The sequence below is a fragment of the Schistosoma mansoni genome, chromosome 1, assembly GCF_000237925.1.
Source record: "Schistosoma mansoni strain Puerto Rico chromosome 1, complete genome".
Taxonomy (NCBI): Eukaryota; Metazoa; Platyhelminthes; class Trematoda; order Strigeidida; family Schistosomatidae; genus Schistosoma; species Schistosoma mansoni.
In genome coordinates, this window is record NC_031495.1 from 15,737,714 (window position 1) to 15,760,001 (window position 22,288).

General features: G+C 31.7%; 1 protein-coding gene across 1 annotated transcript in view; it reads left to right on the plus strand.

Moving 5' to 3' along the window:
* Positions 1-22,288, plus strand: part of Smp_133250 (putative discoidin domain receptor) — a gene marked incomplete at its 3' end in the record, with an annotated part of 88,566 nt that overhangs the window by 18,771 nt on the left and 47,507 nt on the right. Inside the window, exon 3 of the mRNA XM_018793423.1 lies at positions 15,748-15,898. Within this exon, the coding sequence (XP_018647937.1) occupies positions 15,748-15,898 (151 nt within the window). The remainder of the gene's footprint in view (positions 1-15,747; positions 15,899-22,288) is intronic.

Here is a 22,288-nt window from a genome sequence, read left to right on the forward strand (position 1 = left end):
CGGTGGCGTGGCTTGCGGATCTTTGTATGGTGTGATATTTTTGGTTATTTATCTGTAAATCCGGAGATCTTGTAGCGGCTGATACTATGTCAAGCCCACATAGTTTATTCTAACCTTTGAACAGATCGATTTATACATTCTTCTGAGGCCACATTTTTACCCTATCGCTTATCCGCTTATCAACCTTGACTGTTTTTATGTAAGCGTATGTGTTCATTTTTTATCTTATTCATCCCATGTCTGTAACTTATTTTCTGTCACTATAAATATCGGTTCACGCTTGGTTAAATGGAGTTGGCTCATTCCCCATCTCCGTTGCGCGTCATTTTGTTTTTCTTCACTTCCGATCAACGATTGTACAAAATATACGTGTTCGAAATCCATTCTCGTATTTGACTTATTTAATTCTGTTATTCACTAATGCGATTTAAGTCCATGAATATACATGAGGATAGCCAGGATGTATATTTCGACAGCAATCATTCAATAACAAGCAGCCAACGGTCTACTTGGAGCCACTAGAAACTAAGGCTCTGTCTTAAGGTGTCGGGATACTCGAATTCATAAGTTCGAGGTTTTCTTTAATGTATTAGTGTTGATATCATTAAGACAATAAACTTAATACTTTATTATAAATTAATTATTTTATATCTGGTTTTTTTCTAGCTCGGGATACGATACATTAGGCTAGTTAAGGAAAAAATTCCCAATACTTATTCTTGTTATCTCCTTTATCTAATCTGAAAGCAAAATTGATATCACTAAACTCTCTTTTCCTCAACTAGTTGATAATTTTATTTCATACCGCAAGCTACTTTGATTACAACATGCAGCCACTTTTTTTATCTTTTCGACTGGTTATACGGCTTAACTGTACATTCTGGAATACAGTTGGAGTATTGTACAGGCTCATTGGACAAGCCAGAGTCCATCTGGACTCAGTAGCTAAGTGGATGACACTATAGTGTTTGAAGTGAACGGTGCTGGGTTCGAGTCGTGGGGGGAACATGAACTGTGGTATGCAGTGTGTCCAACTGATGCTTCCTGGACAGCACGATCCCATTACTATCCACTATCCATCTTTGCTTAAAAACAACTGGAGTAGTTTAATGCACTTAGTCCGATTGATGTATTTGGATAGTGTAATGAGGAGACGAAGATTATCAGAACTATGTGATATGTTAGCGCAATACATTTCTAACAATCTGATCACACATACATTTGTTAAGAACATTTATATATATATAAATAAAAGGTCAACTAGACAAATGGAGGGTAAGAGGAAATAAAGATAATAAAGAAAATAATATGAAAAACAATGTGAAACTCATCACGATGGAGTAGTTTAACACTTTAGATTTCGTAGCTTTATATTGAATCTACCATCTGTTTCACTAGTCCGAAAGAAAGCTTAACTTTTATTCAGTAATTCAAATAACTTCATACACTGTATTGTTGTACGTACCATTCACATAGATTTATGACGTGAATATGATAAGAATATTCGCCTGTTGTCCAAGAAATCTCACCAAAGTCAAAATAACATCCCTAATTTCACACATCAATCATCTCATATATATACGTATATGAACAGGAGGCCATGATCGACCCACTAATTATACCATTGAATAGTTGTGTGTGTAATACTTAATTGTTTTATATCCAGTCACTTTTTTCTTCTCTGTATTGGTATTTTTTACTTAAATTTTGATAGTTTAATAACGATAATCCTATCAATCTTATTGATCCATTTTGTTTAAACTTCTCATCCATCAGTGGTAAGTGTTTGTGATTAGTCCTGCACTGATAATCAACTATTATAGTCAACTGAAAGGAGTTTGGTAACTAGTCAATAATATATTGCATTTTTCCCGTAATGACATATTCACTGGGCTAGTTTGAATGATTTTTCATGTTGTATATAGGTGTTATATAAAACTATTGAATAAAGTAACTGTAACCTCAAAACAAGTTCTGTTTAACTTGTTAATTAGTCCTTATTAGTTAAGATGGATAAATATTCTTCCTCTTACTCTATCTCTGGCATCCAGTGCAATCTATTGGTAAAAGGAATGCAGGGCATCAGTGTTTATGAAGTTATCAACTAGTACATTTGGGTGCATATGTTCTGTCTGTGGTCCACAGAATAATCGTTAAGTTGTATAGTTGAAGACCCCAAGTGGGAGTATGCCTTAAAATTAATCACATTCATTTCTCACCAGTGGTTGTTGTTAGCTAATAGAGCAATCGTTAATTGGAAAGCCTCAAATTATCTTTTTTCCCTATATTAATATTTTGTAGGAATACTATTTAGGCAAATCAACAATAGTTTGATTACTATGATCCTGTTTCTTGCGGTTACTCGATATTATTTTACAACCAATGTGTCATTAAATAACTATTACGTAACGTAACTACTTAATGAGTATTATTTCACTGTTGTAAATTATATATATATATATATATATATATATATATATATATATATTCTGAGAATAATAAAAGCTCTCTTGTCTATTACGAATCGCTTTCTCTCTCTGTCTCATATTATGACATGGGAGTGGCTACGGTTAAAGTGTTTTGATCACGTAACAAAAGCTGCTTTTCAGCTGGGTTAAAAGAGGGAGAATTTCGTTGTATTCTCGTAACCAAAGTGGGGGGTACGATACTTCGGTCTGAAACGAGACAGAAATTACATCTATGCTTAAAGTTTCTTGCAGACTTCTATGTCGACTACTATGTCGAAAGACATAGAATGAAAGAGTCAAAGTGTGTCACTTGATTCCGTTGTAGTGAATGAGAACATAAGTGCGGGACAACCAAATGTGTTTCAACACAAAATTACAGAATCTCTTAGTGAAACCTGAGAACCATACAGTAAATACTCCATTTGCAAAATATCAGTCAATCGTCTCAGACTTCATTGTTCCTTTGTTTCCAAACCGATCATTCTCTGTTCCCGTTCTCTTTTCTTCGATCTTCCTAACCTTCTGCCTCCAGATATTTCACTTTCTATGACGATACATACTACTTATATCTGTCGACATCAGTAGTACACGCCACACCGTTACTAGCACAGTCAGTGCTCTATGCTGTAGCTTTAATCTAGATATTTATGTATTCCTTGTCCTCAACTCATTTGCTTAGTAAGTAGTCTGAATATCGGGTTTCTTTGTTTAAAAGGAATAGATTAGTGTTATTCACTTACTAATATGCTCATGAACAATGTTTAGTGAATATCGGTCGACTAATAATCAGTCTCCTGTATCATGGAAATAAGAAAAAAACAAATATACATCCGAAAAATAATCGACATTCTTCTCTCTACTCATATCCTATAAATCATAAATTGTCTTCATGTTTTTATGGCGTCAAACAATTTTCTGGATTGTTTCACATATTAGACAAGTAAGCTTTTCTTGTTTCATATTTGCGCAAGTATTTTTTACTCTAATTTTCTTTAATGATAAATAGACCACTGGAGATGGGAGACAGTATAAAAAGGGAGTGGGGGAATGCGCAACAGCGATATCTTTCTCATGGAAGGGTTTTCGTAACAACATGTGTTTTCATTTTCTCACCTTTTCTTAACACTGACCCGGATTTTCTCATATTTTACACCTAGTTAGTTGTCTTGATTTGAGTGTTGCCAAGATAGTATTGTCGCCTCTATGTTCACCTCTTTGTGTAATCAAACGGAATAATCCATGATTTTGTTTGTCCCACTTCTTTTTGTTGTTGTTGAACATGAAAGAAATTGAAGGCACATTTCAATAAATTATACTTATTTACTAACCGCTTTATTTAATTTTGATCTAAAAATGGTTGGAGGAAAATTGTACAATTTTGTTGTTACCACTGGCACAACTTTGTACTTATAAAGCTTAATAAAATAGCCTGATTTGTTGGCTGGTCGAAGGTACCTGGCCGAAAACCCTGGATCTAGGTTTCTTGCTAGTTAGCACTAATCATGAAGGCATATCTAGAATCTTGAGGGAGCTAATTACTCTGTGTACGTGTGTGGAGTGTGTGAACCCATATCATCCAGCTTCACATTTTTCAGACATCAGTGAGGTATTCTGGTTTTGACTAACCCGTTTGTAAGACTAGGGTATTTACAATTGATTGATCATTGTTCAATGTTCAACCAATCATAAAAAGGCTAGTAAAATAATCAACTGCACCACTAGTTACTTTTCTGATCTACGAATATTAAAAGAACAACCAAATTCTTATATACTGTTATACTTGAATAGTGTATTTTGTAGAAATGGGAGAAATATTTTTTTAAAAATCATCTTTCACTCTGGAAATATTTTGTCTCGAATAAAAATGATTGCTTTAAATATAAGCTGTATAGATAAGTAAGGTTTGACATAGATATATCCTGTTCCTCTCCATTAGTGTTTGTTATGATTATGATTTTTAGCGTTTCTTTAGAAAACAACCCAGATTGAACACTATTAAAACGCTTCTGTCATTTGACATATTACCATCCGGATATCCATATAGAATGCCATTATATATATATATATATATATATATATATATATATATATATATATATAGCGCCTTGGTTACCTTAGCAATCAATCTGAAGTCACCAAAAGCTCCAAAATAATGTTGCATTTAAAAGGAAGCACAAGTCTTTAATTGCTCTGATGATTACAGTGTAATACGTATATATTGTTAGTATGGTTGTTTGTTAATGTTTGTTTAGTGTATTGTAACTTATTAATGTGATTGAATTCTAATCGCTTACTTTAAAGTTGTGTGTGTGTGCTATGACATTTCATGTATATTCAGTAGGTTAGACTTTGATGTACGTAAAGTAGTCTGATGGAATAATCTAATCTAAAATTGGGCAAACGTTTTTTCTATTAAACAAAAAAATCTAGCCAGTGGAAACTGGTTTAAACTACTATATGATATATTTAACAGAGCATTTTCTAAGATTTTCTTGTTAAGTGTTATGTTCAAATTATCTCAACTCTCATTGTTTTAACTCATAATTCTACATCTCGCTGGCTGAATGAAATTCGATGCTGGGCGTCGTAGAATTTGCACATCTTCGTTCTACTTGAGGATTTTTGTGAAATACCAAGAGTAGTATGCTCTACTAGCTATATTAGTTATATTGACCTATAAACCATATATTTTACCTCGGATCCAATCGTTGTCGCTCAAAAAGATTTAACAAACACGAATAAAGTGAATTTAAGTTTCTGGTGTGGCAATTAAGTATTTAGACTTCTGAGATGCATACACTTCCACTTCATGGCATATTTACAATACAAATACTATCAGGTTGTCAGACCTTTTTGACTATGTCCATATTAACCAATCGTATAAAATTGTTTTTTGCTTTGAAGTTTTTTAAATGATACTTTACTTCCTCGATAAAATCATTCTCCTAAACTGTCATAGTCTCTATTACCGATCTAATCACTAATCGGCTTACCAAATATATTGTTTAAACATTCTGATAATCATCTAATATGGGATTATAATTGATGTTGTGTACAATGAATTATGAAGGAGGGTTGAAACTTCACCTCAACAGCTCCACATTTGGATTATTAATTACTTTATTGTTCTTCATAATCGCTTTTTTTAATACATATCATATATTGTGTAATATAGAAATCATGACTATGTAAGAATACAATTCCATTAACTATCTCACTTCATCCCTAACCGTCGTTTATTTTACTGAAAATTTCTTCGTTTGACATTTGATACTCTTATTTATTTATTTTCTTCTCTCGGTATATTCGTCTATTCTTTATCCATAAGATTGTATTACTGTCACTTCATGCTAATTTGTTTTATTGTTTTTGTCACAAGTAGAGAGAATTTTAATCCTTTCCTGTTTTTAATACCACTGCTTGTAAATGATTAAATCATTTAGTCACATAGGATTGTTGTTGTCGGCTATCCACTTTAATTTATGTAAAAAGTAAGAAAATGTTTTCATACATTTTTTGATTGTTTTCGTAAAAGAGACGTCACTGTCAAAACTTCAGTCAGTGTGATTATACTTCCTAATAAGTAATACCAAACATGAGGCAACACCACTTACCATTCGAAAAGTTTTTATGTAACTCACTTTCTTACTAAAGGCTTATGTCTACTTCACTTCTGATCTAAACGATTTGTATGTGTATGGTTAGTGTTACTACCCAGTTGCGCGATCATCACCCGTTATCATTGGTGATACTTGTCTCATATCTGACGCTATTGATTCCCACTGGTCAGGGTTTCTCGAAAGAACTCTGAAGGTTATTCTTCAAAGTTTTGACACTAGTAACAGGCTTAGAAACTATTTATAGGATAGTTTGCAAAACTTCAATTCACGATCATAGTTTGCCAATAAAATTATTATTTAACTACTCTAATCCGAATTGATTTGATTCAATTGGGGAGATTGTCAAGCTACGGTTCACGGTTTTCACTAATTGATAATATAAACGCTTCTTAGTCATAAATTATATCATGACAGTATGGCGTATGTTGATTATAAAGTACGTTCAAATAAAAGAAAACTATACAAAGCCATTTTATTTAGTTTATTTGAATCACGTACTACCGCCCGGTAATTGGGAAGTTATATGTGCGATTTCTAAATATGGATCTGTTCACTTACAAGTTCGGTTCTCATTAGTGGAAAAATGATATAAATCTAAATTGTATTGTGATTGTATAAATTGCTATTGTTGTCCACATTTTATTTAGTTTGTTTTTATTGTGAATGTCTTAGCTATATCATCAAACTATTACTACTTTGCATAACTTATGGTAATTGGGATTTTTCATTTCTAACTACTTATTCACATTAGTTGATTACAGGCTAGACCACATAGAAGTTTTTGGCTCAATGGTTAGGGCTTTTTACTTTCGACTACGAAGCTGCAGGTTCAAGGCCGCCTCCGGCAATTAAGTAGTATTCCTAGCCATCGAACTTATAGTGTGACTGGAAATCAAATGTACTACTTTGGATCTTGTAAATGAACTGATAAAATAAAAATGAACATTAAATTCTACTGTGATAAGTATTGATCTTGACCGAATAATGAATTTATCGTTTTCCCGAACTTAATCAGTTGTAAATACCGATAATTATCATACAATAATAATTAACACTGTAATGAATATATATATATATATATATATATATATATAGGAAATTGAATTTCTTCAATTCTGTAAAAAATCACTTAGTGCATGTAATGTAGCTCCATCTCAGTTCGTCTAGTTGAATCTAAAGAAGTGGACTTATTTTCCAGGAGAGGACGATCATACACCGAATAAATTGGTCATTAACCAAACGATAAACAAGAGATGCTGACGAATACATGTTATTAGTCAAGATTTGACTTAACTTTTTGAAGTAATAGATTTATACTATTGGTTGGAAATGTGGCTTGGTTTTTTAAGGAACCTATACTCATAAATGAGTCCTGCATATACATTCTATTTGGTTTAGCCTATAAAAGTTCCCAATTCACCATTGGTTTTATCATCCACGTAACAAGTTTTTTTGGATATAGGAAGCTTGTAAATCAGTATCAGACTCTAATTACCACACATAACAGTATGTACGAACCCTTTTTAGAAAATTTTCATACTATAAGTAGTATTCTGCGGTGAAAATATTCATGTTCAATCTTAATCAACTACAGTACTTCTAGTAAAATTTGTCTTTTCACACAAATTTTAATTTAGTATTTCTATAGTATTTCTTGCTTTCATATTACTGATTTACGATTCTTTTTATATAGAGTTCACATATTTATTAATAAGTATCCAATACGTACCATTAGTCTTAACGATATGCGACGTCCAACTCAGATTTACACGCCTTTGTATATCCTGTTAAACCAGGTATGCAAATGAGAAATGACTGGAAAGCTTCCATTGGAAAACTAAGTAGTTAAGTGTGTAAACCATTGGCATATATACATTTGTCATTCTGATCTAGACATTATCATGTAGGCTGCGATGTTGAATGCGTGCATAATAAAGTTCTCCCGATGTCACATTTCACATGTAGTTTCTGATCTTAAGATGGTGTGCGAGAATGGGTACGTAATATGTCTAGACTCTCCCGTCCTATCAAAAATACATTTGAGGAGTCTAATAGTTCAATAGTATCCTATCTGACCATAACAATGTTTGACATTGGTCCAAACACCATCGAAATTACCGGTCCTCTGACGATCGCAGACAAATGTTTCAATGAATGCTAACTAGCGTAAAATCCTTGTCTAAAGCCTCCAACAACTCACCATCAAATAGTACAACAAATAATCGACTTACGTGGACTAGTGATCCCATTGTAACTCGATCAATCAGTTTCAACTAAGTGTCATTATGGTATTGGTTATTACTCTATGACAGATCTGTTTTGGATACATTTTCATTGGGTAACAATCTGTGATGTTAAATAACAAAACTCATTCCCATCATTATCATCATCGTAAAAGTTTATTATAGTCAAATGGATAATCCGTTAATTTTATCAGTTTAGTTCAATGATAAAAAAGGTGGCTATTGTTATTACTATTAAAAATATATTGACTTTTGATGAATGATTCTGTATGTTTATATATGCATTTATACAATGATCCAGTAAATTGCATGGCTTGGGATTACTTTGTATTATTATTTACTTTTAAGTGGTTGGAAGCAATCTGGAAGAATATTTATCTAATCAGTAGTAACCAGCGACAGTCATTAATTGTTGCATTTATTACATACTTATCCTTTCTGATGAACTGTTGACTTTCTCCTCTTTTGAATATTTTACTGTATAATACTAATAGTATTTATACTAGTTAGTTTTATGTATTTTTAATGAATTTATAATACTGAAACCTTAAAAATAGATTGGTGTAAGAGGAGGATACGAAGAAATGCAATGAACTACATTTATCATCCAGGATTACTTGAAAAAAATGACTGAATTAAATTCTTGTTTGACTCTATAACACACATATTGACAATTGGGTTTCAGCTAACCTAGAGCATTTAGATACCACTGTATAATTTAAGTATGTCTTTCTAATTTTGGCTAAAGGTGTACATACACCCAAAATAATAAGTCACTTATCACGGTTATTTACTTATTTATAGTGTTTGAATGTTTCGGATCAAATTGGCCTAACGCAATTATTGGAACTGTTTTACACTTTGTGTTAACTTTTCTGTAAAAAAAATTGGTATGTATTCTGATAATAATGGAGTTTGACCTTTATTTGTTAGCGAAAATACAATATTGGCAATGAAATGTATACATAGTTGTCAATTGTCTGGTTAATTTGTTCTGATTAGTTGATCTCACCAAAATTAAATGTGTCCTAATTGCGTTTTTATTTTTATTTTCTGATCGATATGCAGAACTGTCTATGGAAGTTCCATAATCTCCTTTAAAATTAATCTTGTATCATCGGTCTTGAAATTTTCATTATCTCTGATGTCTACGTCATACAAGCAAATAAATCAACTTTATCCAGGAACATCGTACAAACTTGGTTTAGTCAGTAGGTATCACGGAAAAAGTTAGCGTCTTAGTAACAGACAACGAGCAATAATTAAATATTGTTTTATTAATTACTGTAAAGTTAAATTTTCCACTCAGATCTGTCATCGACGTTATAGAGTTTATCAGTAATTCCTATCAGATAGTATCGACTAAAGCATGAGGGTTTGTTACACACTCAGCTTTACAAGCACTTTAAACATGAAAATCTAACCAAAAATTTTGTAGAAAAACAGATTAGTCATACACAGCACTTTATCTTCATAAATTACCAACAATCATGATCTTCATTTTCTATTCTAACATTTTCTACAATTGCTTGTCCAATATACCCATACTTTCCTTATTAACAGTTAAGCTTTGTATCTAGTTAACAATTATATCTGACAATGATTTGACCTAAAGAAACCAATGTTCCAGCCAACATAGTTCGATTAGGTCATTCTGACAGACAAACTCGACCACTACGTTAAAGTAGCAGCTCTACGGTCGGGGGTGATGAATAGAAGTGGACTATCAGTTTGAATATTCGATGAGACTATAATTCGTGGACGACCTTTGAGCGACGCTAAAGTGACCCTCAGAATGCTCACCTACTAACTAGGATTAAATGAGGGCTATAAACCAGTGTGAGGAATTAAATTTAGGGTTTTCATCAAGAACTGACATAAGCTAAAATGCCAAAAGGTTATTAGGCTAAATGGATGAATTAATTTCGCGCCAAAATTCATGACCTGTTATCTTATATTTGATTGGTTCGTTCATAAATTATGGTCTCGCCGAATATTCCTAGGGCAATGATTTCGAGACAGCATTTCAAATGTGGAATTATCCCTATATATAATAGATTAATCCACATATTTGTGAGTTAGTATAATGACGATCATGTTAGACATGTGACAACATATAGAAATGTATAATTTTTGAAATCATACAAATCATTAATGTGTAAAAGTAACTATTTCACTATAAAACAATTATACGCTCTGATTTATTGATGTCTCATTATTCTTTGACTTTTCCTGATTTTATTTTTGTAAGAGAAGTAAATCTATCATATTTGAGTATTTAGTACTGTCTAAATAAATCTACTGCGAATATTTTACATTGTCGTTCCCCAAATACACAGTATATAATGTTTAATACTACTTAAATACCAATTATATATATATATATATATATATGATGAAGGAAATCCATAGAAGTTAGAATTGATGTCGGCGTTGTCCCTTCCACTTCATTAGTTAATTGTTCAATGATATTATCTACCTATTTATGATCAGAAGTATGTATATTGATACGCCTAGTCGTTCGGTAAGTATAATTTTGTACACATTGTAACCATATCCTTTATTGTATCCTAAATTTTTTATATAGTCCAATAACTTTTGTCATTTTTCATCTGAGACATGCGTTCACATCCTATTTCTACTCAACAAAAAATAATAAGCCTTTAATTCATCTAAATAAACATTATTGTTCAATTCTTGTTATTCAAATGTCAATATGTATATACATACTTAATCATAATAGCGCGTTTTTTTTTAAAATTTACTGTCGCAATATTGATGATGATAAATGAACATTTATATTTTTTCATTGTTTCCGACTCTAAAGTGAAATGGGCGCCATTCAATATCATCATATGATCTATTCCTTATGCGTGCATTCTCCTAAGGTTTTGTCAAGTAGTCACATTTTCTTGTGAACCATTTCTTTTCTGTTTTGTTTGTTTTTCAAATATTAGGAAACAATAGAGTACAAAGTATTTAACTGGGTTCTTGAAAAGATTAATTGATATCTGAATTGTTAGTTAAAACACTATAAGTCGATGTTTTCTTCATGTAAAACTTATTTATGGATGTATTTTGTTGATAGTAATGGTTCTATTTTTGAGAGTAGTAAATTAATCGTTACAAGTTTGTTTCTCTTGAATAGTAATAAACAGTCTCGACATTTTTGTCCAGTGAAACACTGCACATTGCCTATTGAGAACCTGTTCATCTGTTTTCATGATTTATATTAATGTTTATTCAATTAAACATGTTATATGATTGATATTGTACATGTAAATCGTTGATCATTAAGTAGGTATGCGATTGAAATGTACACATATATCTTATAATTTCATAGACCATTGTAGACATCTCGCCTGAGTCGTTCTTCCTTGATCTCATGTGTTACATTGGGATAAAATGTTTCCTAACTTTCGACTGAAGGTGGTTTTACAAGATGGCTGACTAGCCATGATCTCCATTAAAGAGCTGGTATATAGCCACAATGTATATTTGGCCTTCATAAAATCAAGTGAGGTCATTGACCTTCCAGTAATTGTTTGAACTCAGCACTTGTGTTATTATGATTGTTAAATTCTTGATCGAGAAAACTTCAAATCTCCTGATTTCTAACTAGTTTTCACTTATACAGATATCTAAGTTTTATGGGGTTTTAATGTTTTTGCTAAGGAAATAATCTCTCCTTAAAATGAGTACGTCTGTTGTCAATGCTTTTGGTCGATTGGCAGGTTTCCTTGCTTCTTAAACAATCTGAGTCTACCGTTTACATCACAAATTGACTTTAGTTAGACAACTATTTAAAACAAGGAAGCACTGGAGAGCTGTTTCGATCTTGTATTGAAATCTTTCTCAATAGATTTCCACGACCATACGGGGAATAGAACCTAAAACCTCCAGGCTTCAAGCCGATGGCTTATCCTTCGGACCGCTGAGTCAAAATCTAATTATTTATATTTTATAGCTTCAGTTGACGATACTGCACAACCATCCTTCAATGCTTTGATGGCCTCATGTTTGGATTTCATAGTTAGCATCACGAACTGACCTTAGTTAGAGAATCATTAAAAACGGAAAAGTGATGAACAGGTGCTTTATATCAGTTTGGAACATATCAGTTCACATTTGTGACGTCATCGGGAATCGAACTCATAACCTGGCTACCTAACTCAGGTCAGTCAGTGATGTAAACTATAAAATCATTTTCATCAAACATCGTATCGTCGTATTTGTTTATATAAGACCACTGTTAGTGCAGTCTGTATTATAAATACTGCCTCACCTTAAGATTTTAAAATTGAGTACATAAGCACCTGTTCATGATAGTTACATTTCTTTTAAAATATTCTTCATATTTATCCAAGTTGATTATATTCTTTCTCACCTAAAATAGATACTTGTTTAATTGTTGTGAGTGGATCTACTAGTCATAATTATGAGACATAGGTCACAAAAGTTAACCTCGATGGTTATTAGGTGTGGCCATCTGACTGACAACACAATATAAGATCCTGTTTACACTGCTCTTCTTCAGACAAAAATGATTTTCACTTTGTAAGTTTCTTATCTTTGCCATCCATTGTTCTTCATTCTGGTGCTCAGCTTATTTGCACTTTCTGTCTATCTGTTTATGTATATATATATATATATATATATATATATATATATGTTTGCCTTTTAGCCTATATACGTAAGATGTATAGCATCTGATAAATATGTCATATAATGAAATACTATTTAATTTGTTTCACGCCTTCACACACACATTGTATTTCAGAGAATAAGAAAAAATGTGAACAACAAAATAGTAATTTTAGTCTCCTCCGGATGTTTGCGTTACAACAGTTATTGCTTACTCTATCTAAGCAACGTATCAATTTCTACGCATTAGTAATTATTTTCTTATTCAATACTATCCCACTTACTCTTCATTAGTATGAAACTATGATAGTTATACCAGTGAATTAAAATGTATGTAAAACCCCAGAGTAAGTGGTAGGGCGATGGTAACTTAAAAAGTGTTGATGTGGTTATTCTCTTGTGTTTTTCCCTATCCACCTTGTGCTTCGTTATTTTTAGAAAGGAAAGTTACAATGTATGCTGATGTTTATCTAAATTTTTTTTAAAAATTCACTTGTTAATAGTGGTGTTATTCACACTTTTATTTATCTCCTTGCCCTCCACGCTTTCTTATCATTTTATATCTATATCGTATTATTTTAATTTTGTTGGTCCAGATTACGATGTCTGATGATGACTCCTCACTGTCAATTAGTCCATATTGTTGTTGTTCAGACTTCCACTGTCTAAAAATATCGTTCTGAGGGTTTGCGTGTATGTGTATGAAATTCATATGAACTTTACATCCAACCAAAACTAGGTTAATAGTTTTTGGATGCGTATACGCGTACAGAAAACAAGTAACTTCATGGCACAACTATTAGTTTCACTATGAAGGTAGGCGTGCGCAAGAGACTACCTTTTAAATAGAGTTGGATGAGCTAAATCTTTCTGCAAATCTTAGACAGTGGGCATCGGTATGAAACTGTTAACTTGTAAAAATAATTTGAAATTTTCAAAGTGATTTCTAAGTTGTTCTTGAGGTTTCCTCTCATCATTAACACAGTCATCTTCAGCTATCTAACTGTTACGCAACACGATTACTTTTACTAATAACTATGGAGGAGTATCTACAGTTGTCAATTTTCATATGTGCTGAGAATACTTTTTATTGTAATAACAAATACTAGTATGCGTAGACAACAAAGTTTTTTTTTCTCCAGACAACTTTTTGCCATCGGGAATGTAACAGCTGAAAGATGCTAAAATACATCAAGAGATCTATTTTGTGTAAAGCACATTCAATTTGTTACTAGTGCTCAACATGGATTATTCAGTTGTCAATTGAATGTATGAAAAAGGATAGTTTATAAGTACAAAATTATCATGGTTGACAGTATGACAACAGTTTTACTAAGATGCTTGTTAGGCTTCTGTTTATGTGGAAATAGCAGAATATTAAAAATGTTTGAAAATTGCAGTAAGTAACACCAGTACTAAGTAGTTTGTCGTGCTTTCTATCCTCTACGTAAATGTAATTTGGATTGTGAAAAGTAATATGATGTTTGTTTATTAGTCGTGTTTATTTAGTGTGAGGAAGTATGATACAAAACATTTTCTGTACTTTTGACACTGTATTAGTGACAAGGATTTCAACGACCGTCATTTATAGACCCATTGAATAACTGTCTCACGATTATACTAGATATCAAAATGTCGTGTGATTCAATTAAGTTTAAGAATTCAGTAGTGTACCAATGAAACCGAAAACGATGTATTTAGTAATGCCTTGTAATCATGTTTTATAGAGGAGATATCGTTCAATTAAAATCTGACGAGTGTCATTTTTCTAAGGTGCACTTTCCATCTATACAGTATACTAGTTTATTGGAAAAATTTCCATTACTAAAATAATTGACATATAAATAGTATGTGTTTAATCTTCTATTTATCCATAGTATTATTAATACTTGATCTATTTTGTAGCGCTTCATGTATCATCTCTTTTCGTAACAATTTTAAATACTTTTTTGAACCACTCTTAAGGGAACTTCTCTTAGTTGACTAAAAAATGAATCTGTTAAACAGGAATGAGACAACAGCGGGAAACCAGTTATTATTTAAAAGATATGACCAACCTAAAATTTAATTATTTACCAAGGTATTTATCGAATTCTCACATTATATAATACAACACCTCGAATTTTTCTGGCGTGTGGGATCGTGAATACCCACTGCCGAGGAGTCCCATACTAGGACGAAATGGCCGTCCAGTGCTTCCAGGTTTTTAATTTTGGTCTATCTCATATCAACTCATGAATTCAACTATTAAAATCACTACAATTTCCACAAATTCTATTTTAAGTATTTCGAATTGTCTTATGCTAGTCAGAATATAAGTGTTTATTACATTATTATGATATATCATAAATAGGTTACTGTGTCATAGAGAAATAATTTTTATTCTGTTTATTTTCTTCGTAATTTGAATGTCTTGGACAAATGTATGAATAAATCCATCTTTGACGAGAACATAAATCAAACGGATGTATTTGATAATAACTAGCTTATAATAATTGCCAATTGACCCGTAATCATTTTAATATATAACGAGGTAATATAATACGTATGCTCTCATTTTTGTTCGAGCTACAGTTCAAATAAAACTAACTTTCAGTTCATTTATCTTTCAAGAATGTTTTAACGGTGATTAACTGTAATAATCTTTTAATAATTCATTATTATAATTGACTATCATTTGGTTAACGTGAAGAAGGGTTATGTTTGGAAGTAAAACTCATTTCGTAAATCTTTTTTCTCTCATTTTCATTGTATTTTGTTGTTCATGTTTAGTTTTGTAGTGTTTGCTTCGAAAGAAGAAATTTCTGGTGCTTGGTGTCCAGCTAAATTAATTCATAAAGAATTAGATGAATGGCTTCAAATTGATTTTGGTGCATTGAAACTTATTAAAGTTCTCTTCTCTGAAGGTGGGGGTTTGAATCAAGTAAGTATATTACTACCAATATGATCGTGTTTTTTTCGTTGCTCTTTGGATAAGATCATTTAAAATGTGTGTACATTTATGTGGATCTATAACCAATCTTGTTCTATGGTCTAAGAGATTTCTTTTTTAAGGACTTTTCTGCCCCTCACTAAAATCCAAAACTAAGCTGTAAACATTAATATCGTTCATAACTTCGATAACTCAACCGGTCAAAAATGATTAATGAGGCTTTACTCCTGTTCACCAGAGCATTTTCCCTACATACTGATTTAAAGAGAGAACCCATGAAGAGTGATTGTCGTAGAATTTTCTATATTTAAGTTTTAAATTCGTGAGGACTAACAATTATTCATTGGTGCTTGGTATTGCATTCAATAAACAATATATAATCTATACTTCCTCATTTTCTTTTATGTCGGGTAATTTAAATATTTATACAAAATAATTTGTTCTATATGGGAAACAAATGGTGATCTAACTAGTTCGTGTGATCAAAATTCTGGTGATGAATTAAGCATATGTTTCGTATCTTTTAATTAAAATCCTAAAGGTCCCATAGTAATACTATGCGTTGTTTGCCAGATCAATTTATATGTGAATGCGACAAAGGAATCAGTTCATTATTTTAGCCGGTCTTATATGTATCAATTTTAGTAGCCACTTTTCTCAACAATATGAACAGTTTTTTTTAAACACAGTAGTGACATAACACTGACAGGCCTGTTCGCACTCATACTAATATGTTGATTTTTTTTAATGTCATGATTTGTGCATATCTTAACTCTCGACAAGCCCTAATTTACACACAAATGTTTCAACTGGAAATCCTATTTTTATTACCTTTATTATAATGGGATTTATTAGTTTGATAAAACATGTGGATTGAGATTCTGATCTAAAGCCTTTGCTAATTAAACCGACTCAACTGTCTTGATCGAATCAAGGTCAAGGTAACTGAAAGAATGTTTTGGTTAGAGACTGTCATACTGATATGTATGTGACATTTTAAACAAAGGGAGTTTCCTCATTACTGTTGCTGTGTCATCATCACTACTACAAGCAGTTGGTCGTAGGTGAAATTGAACGTCACAAAACCAATCAGCCAAAATGCGTTTTACATTTACACTGTCGTAATCCATGAAGGAAAGTGTATTCCGTTCTTTGTCATTTTTGTTGGCTTACATGAAAAATGTATAGTTTTCTACGACGAAAATATCACTCCATCATGCTACGGACGTGTCAAGTCTAGCGCAGTCAGTCATAATGGATGAGAAATTATAAAATAATGGAATTCATACTTCCAATTAATTCTGTAGTAGAAATTATTCCAAAATATCTACAACTGAGTGATTAAATAAACGAAAACATAACCGTAATTACTGACTATGTTACACTTAAATGACTTGGAAACGTGCAGTTTATCTCCAACCCCACCGAATTAATATCTAATCATTCAAGTCTTCCACTATCACTCCATTCTCGGTAGTAACATAACTATCATCTTATATCATCATCCGGTACACATCTTGCTTTATGAATGAGATAATTTCACAGATCATACGCAACATACGACTCGAAGTTCCAACTATCCTTCCTAAAACAAGTCACTATTGATTGACAAATAGAGGATGTAAAATGCTTCCTAGGTTTTCTAGCAATTGTTTTCAGTTAATATCGGTGTTCGTGACAAGAACATCTATTTTTAGCAGATAAGCAAATCACTTCTCATATGTATGTAATCTAACTTTTTCCTACGATCGTCACTTTTTGGTTGGTTGTTGTCGTCAAGTGAAAAAATTTGATGATAATAATTATACTCCTTGTGTTGAACGAACTTGGTATTTTGTTTTTAACAAAAAACATCCTATCTATCGTAAATGTTAGGGAATGAAGTTAAAAATTCTATCTGGCAATGAAAACCTTTCATTGTTTTGTCTCTTTCTCTTTTTTTCCTCCTCCAAAGTTGTTCAAAGTTTTCTTCCTTATTTTTTCCAAAGCCCATCATTTTACTGAATTCATGTAGTTTATAACTATTAGTCAAAGTGATCAAGTAAGGAATAAATTTCTTTTGTTCCCATCCCCTTCATTATTGATCTCGGTGTGGATTTTTTTGGATAATAGAATAAGCAATGTTAAGTATTTCACAATACACATACTCATTGATTTCCAAGAGCATTCTTTTATATATGCCTTCTTATTTATATAGATCTTGATTATCTGTAACACTTTGTCCGTGTGTTACTTCATATGTCGCATATAAAATATAACAATTCTAACTTGTTCTACTTTGAAAAGAATCTTTTCTCTTTTTACGGACAAACAGAACATACCTACACAACAAAAATAAATGAGTGCTCTTTTTTATAAGGTCTATGAAAAACCCAATGTCGATCTTATCCATATATCTGGATATGTAGACAACATTAGATTGTGCATTTTATGTGTAACAACTACGCATTTTACTAGACAGACACTTGTAATCATTAAAGTGAACGGTTCATCCAAGAAAGATGAAAATATGAAAACAGAAATTATATTAATATGTTACTTACGTCTGTTAATCCTCGTGGAGGAGCATAGACTGCCCTACTAATGTCAACATTAATTAAGGTTCCATTGGTGTATATACACCCTGAACGGTCTACATCAATAGCATACTTAGTTATACTGTTATTCACAATCCAATATTAATAAAAATAAAATAATTGGCGTAATATTCTCTGATTCCATCTGATCATCTCATATTTGAGTTCATTTTATTGTTTTAATTGTACATTTACGATTATTCGACTAAAATTATTTATACGAAGAGGTAGTAATTTTAATAATATTTTTAAACTCCAATTAGAAATAAACATGTTTATCATTTATTTTTAGTAAGCTGGAATATATGAGCTGTGAAATGATCGTATGAATTGAGGCGATTATATTTTGATTGTCTTTCATGATTTGAATAACTCCATTTGATATCTAAGTCTGTACAGCCATGTAACACAGGTTCTAGTGCTTCAGGGTTTATGAGTTCCCTCACGGTCACAAATACCTTTTACGGACGAGTATTAACTAGTAAGAAACGTAGGTTGAGGGTATCTTGACGACTACCTCTGATCGGTTAATCACATGTCCATGATCTCATCTGTCAAACATGTAGCATAGTCGCCACATCTGTTTGTCAGAAGCTTATGTTTCAAAATAGTAGATTATAATATACTGTCTATTCCATGTCCTATGGGTATAATCGTCACATCGCTGGGAATGACATGTTTTTGCTAATATCAATCAACGTGATTAAATCGTTGATGAAATTTTACCAGAAACTCAATTCATTAGGCCGGTGATTTGTTTAGCTCTTGAATTTCCAAATACATTTCGAACGTATAAACTGAAAGTAAACGTATCTACCAAGATAAAGGATACATCTATCTTTTCAGTGCACTGTAATTACAATTTATTATTTTACAACTGTAACTATTGAGCGAGCCATCATCAATTGTGAACTACGCGTAAATCCCACATACTTGCTATCTAATCATCAAACACTAATATTAACTGCTCTCTCTCTCCAGTCTTATTTTTTTCTTCAGAACTTTGAATTTTCATTGTTCCGTCCCATAAGTTATAAGTCCTTTGTCCATTAGGTAAACTTTATTTTGTAAGCTTAGTTCAACTGTCATTTGTCTGTCTTATATATAAAATATAAAAAGCATTACCTGCGGACATGATGATTATTAAATTTATTCGGGGCAAAATAATAAACATGATGTATGCGGAATACTCAATATATATATATATATATATATCTTCTGCTTCACTGTCACTTCTATATTATATTATGTCTCATTTTTATTCAAGTTATTCCACTTCTTTATTTATTTATCTTGAAAACAGTGAACATTCATTATTTCATACTTCTATAATCGAATCATACTGGGAGTAAGGAAATATTTTCCTGTTTTGTCCTTTCCTCCTTTTCAATCTATTTGTGTTTCAGCTAGCAAACAAACATATCTTAAATATTAATTTATCTTTGAAAAATATAAATAATTGACCCAAGGTTAAAATGCTTTATTCATTGAACACTAGTGACCATTTCCCATTCATTGCATCTATCATTTATGTGGAATGAATTTTCAGCGATTAAGAAAGATAGTTATGTATGGTGGGACAAATTGAGTTGTTGTATTGTTCCTTTTTAATATAAAAATTTTAACTATTCTGTTATTTATTCCAATTAAAGACCGCTTTAAATGTGTTTTTTTGTTTTTGTATATTGTTGTCTCATTTCTCCGTCTTGTCTTGAAATTTGATCTATTTATAAATCATCCATAACCCCATGGGACTGGAAACAATTTGTATTGTCTTTAGTCGATTGTTCTAAACAAACATTTAGGGTTTATTTAACTACTTAAGGGTTGTGATTATTTCCATCCATATTCGTCTTAGTCTTGTTTTATTTCTTCTATCCTTGAATAGTAATATAAAAAATAAGAAATTTAAACTATTAGATTCTGTGTTCACCTGGTCATTTATGTACACATACATCCACATAGACATACAGACTCGTTCATATCTGCTTTCAAAAGATTTTATCTTAATAATCCATCTCGTTTACATCATCTTGTGTCAGCTTATCATTTGATATTGGTTATTGATACTCGTTCCTCGTTAATCGATTTGTTTTGTTTCCCAATCGAATACCACTTCATACTGATCAGTTATTTTACTATAATAATAATATTAATAATAATAATAGTGACAATAATAATAGCTTTATTCAATGCGATAAGTTTTGTTACAGTAAAGACTTCTCGACAGCAATTGTGCAGTATTGCAACAAACATTCAACCAGTAATTACTCGAAGACATATCTTATAAATCATATTGACAATCAGTATCTGTCTTCCATCTTGATTCATGGAAATTTTCCATCAGTCCATCTGCTACAAATACTTTATTCTATCTATCATATATGAGATTACATGTCACCGTTTCTCGTTTCTTCAATGGATAGATTAAAAGGAAAATATGCCAACAATAGTATCCGTGTTTCTATTTGAGTTTTCTTGTGTTTAACATTGCGACAGGCTGTAGGTCTTTCATAATACCTACATGCAAGTACATAGTCAAGATTCACAATTATTTAGTTCAAATAAATCTAAAACCGGGAAGACTTATTACAACATCTCCATAGTTAGGAAATCGATAATGACCTAGACATCTGATCAGACCACTAAAACAGTAACCTGTATGTAATGTAGAATCTGAGTAACTGAAACTAAAATGCAGTTAAGTAGATAGAGAGTGCAGTGAAGAGAACAACGGATTCTAGTTTTATGACGTAACCTATAGCAACAGTTTGTCTAGTGATCAATTTAATTTGTGACATGAAAATAAGATAAAAATATAAAATGCCTTATCTTCGCATATTCCTCTCTTTTAACCGCCACCATCATAGTCTAATTGGAGATACTTAGAGGATTAACCTCATATCAACGATATTTAATCAAATCTGATTTAAAAAGAAAATAGTTGAATGTTAGTGATGCTCATTAAATTTTGTTTAGCCTCTTTCAATAATATCATCTCAAAACAAAACAATATTTATACCAGGTGAATATTTCTACTTCATAAGCTGCTTATATCAATACTAATAAACTTATCCTTTATTGTCAAACCTGTCATATTGTCTAGTTTAGTTAGTTGTTTTTTTTGTTTATTTCACTTTTCATAGCTTTTTGAATGAATTATGATGTGTATTATAAGTTAGTAAGGGGTTGGTTATACTATCAGGTCAGATGCCAACTAGCCTGTCCTGGCCCAATTTTTTTAAGGTCAAATGTGTAATTTATTTATCGTTATTCATCATCATCGTCATCGTTATAGCCATCATTTATTGTTGCCTTGTCTTTATGTAAACAACGCCTTCGCTCGACCATCATTCCATCTAACTGGATTAAAATGGAAACAGCAACAAATTAAAGAGACAGTAGTTTTATACATTTCAAAGTGTTTTTTCGACTGACTGCAATAATTAATTAATCTCTCGTTCTGTTATCTATGTAACATTTACAATCATTTGTTATTGATTACAATTTTTGATACCAGAATATTTTTCTTTTGTTTTTTTAATACATTGACACCTTACGATTGTTTTCGTTTCTAATAGGCTTTTTCTAAAGTTGTTATCTCTGTTTATTTGAATGATATATGTAAGGGGATTGCTGTGTCTTTGCGTATTCAGACATACTCGGAGTCCTATTTGTAAGTCATAAACTCTCACACTGCTCCATTTTACCTTGTCTGAACACCTGGGTAGTATCACTAAATGCCATCACACAATAAATAAATATATAGCTCAAAATCCCGAATACGTGAACCTGTGCATGATGG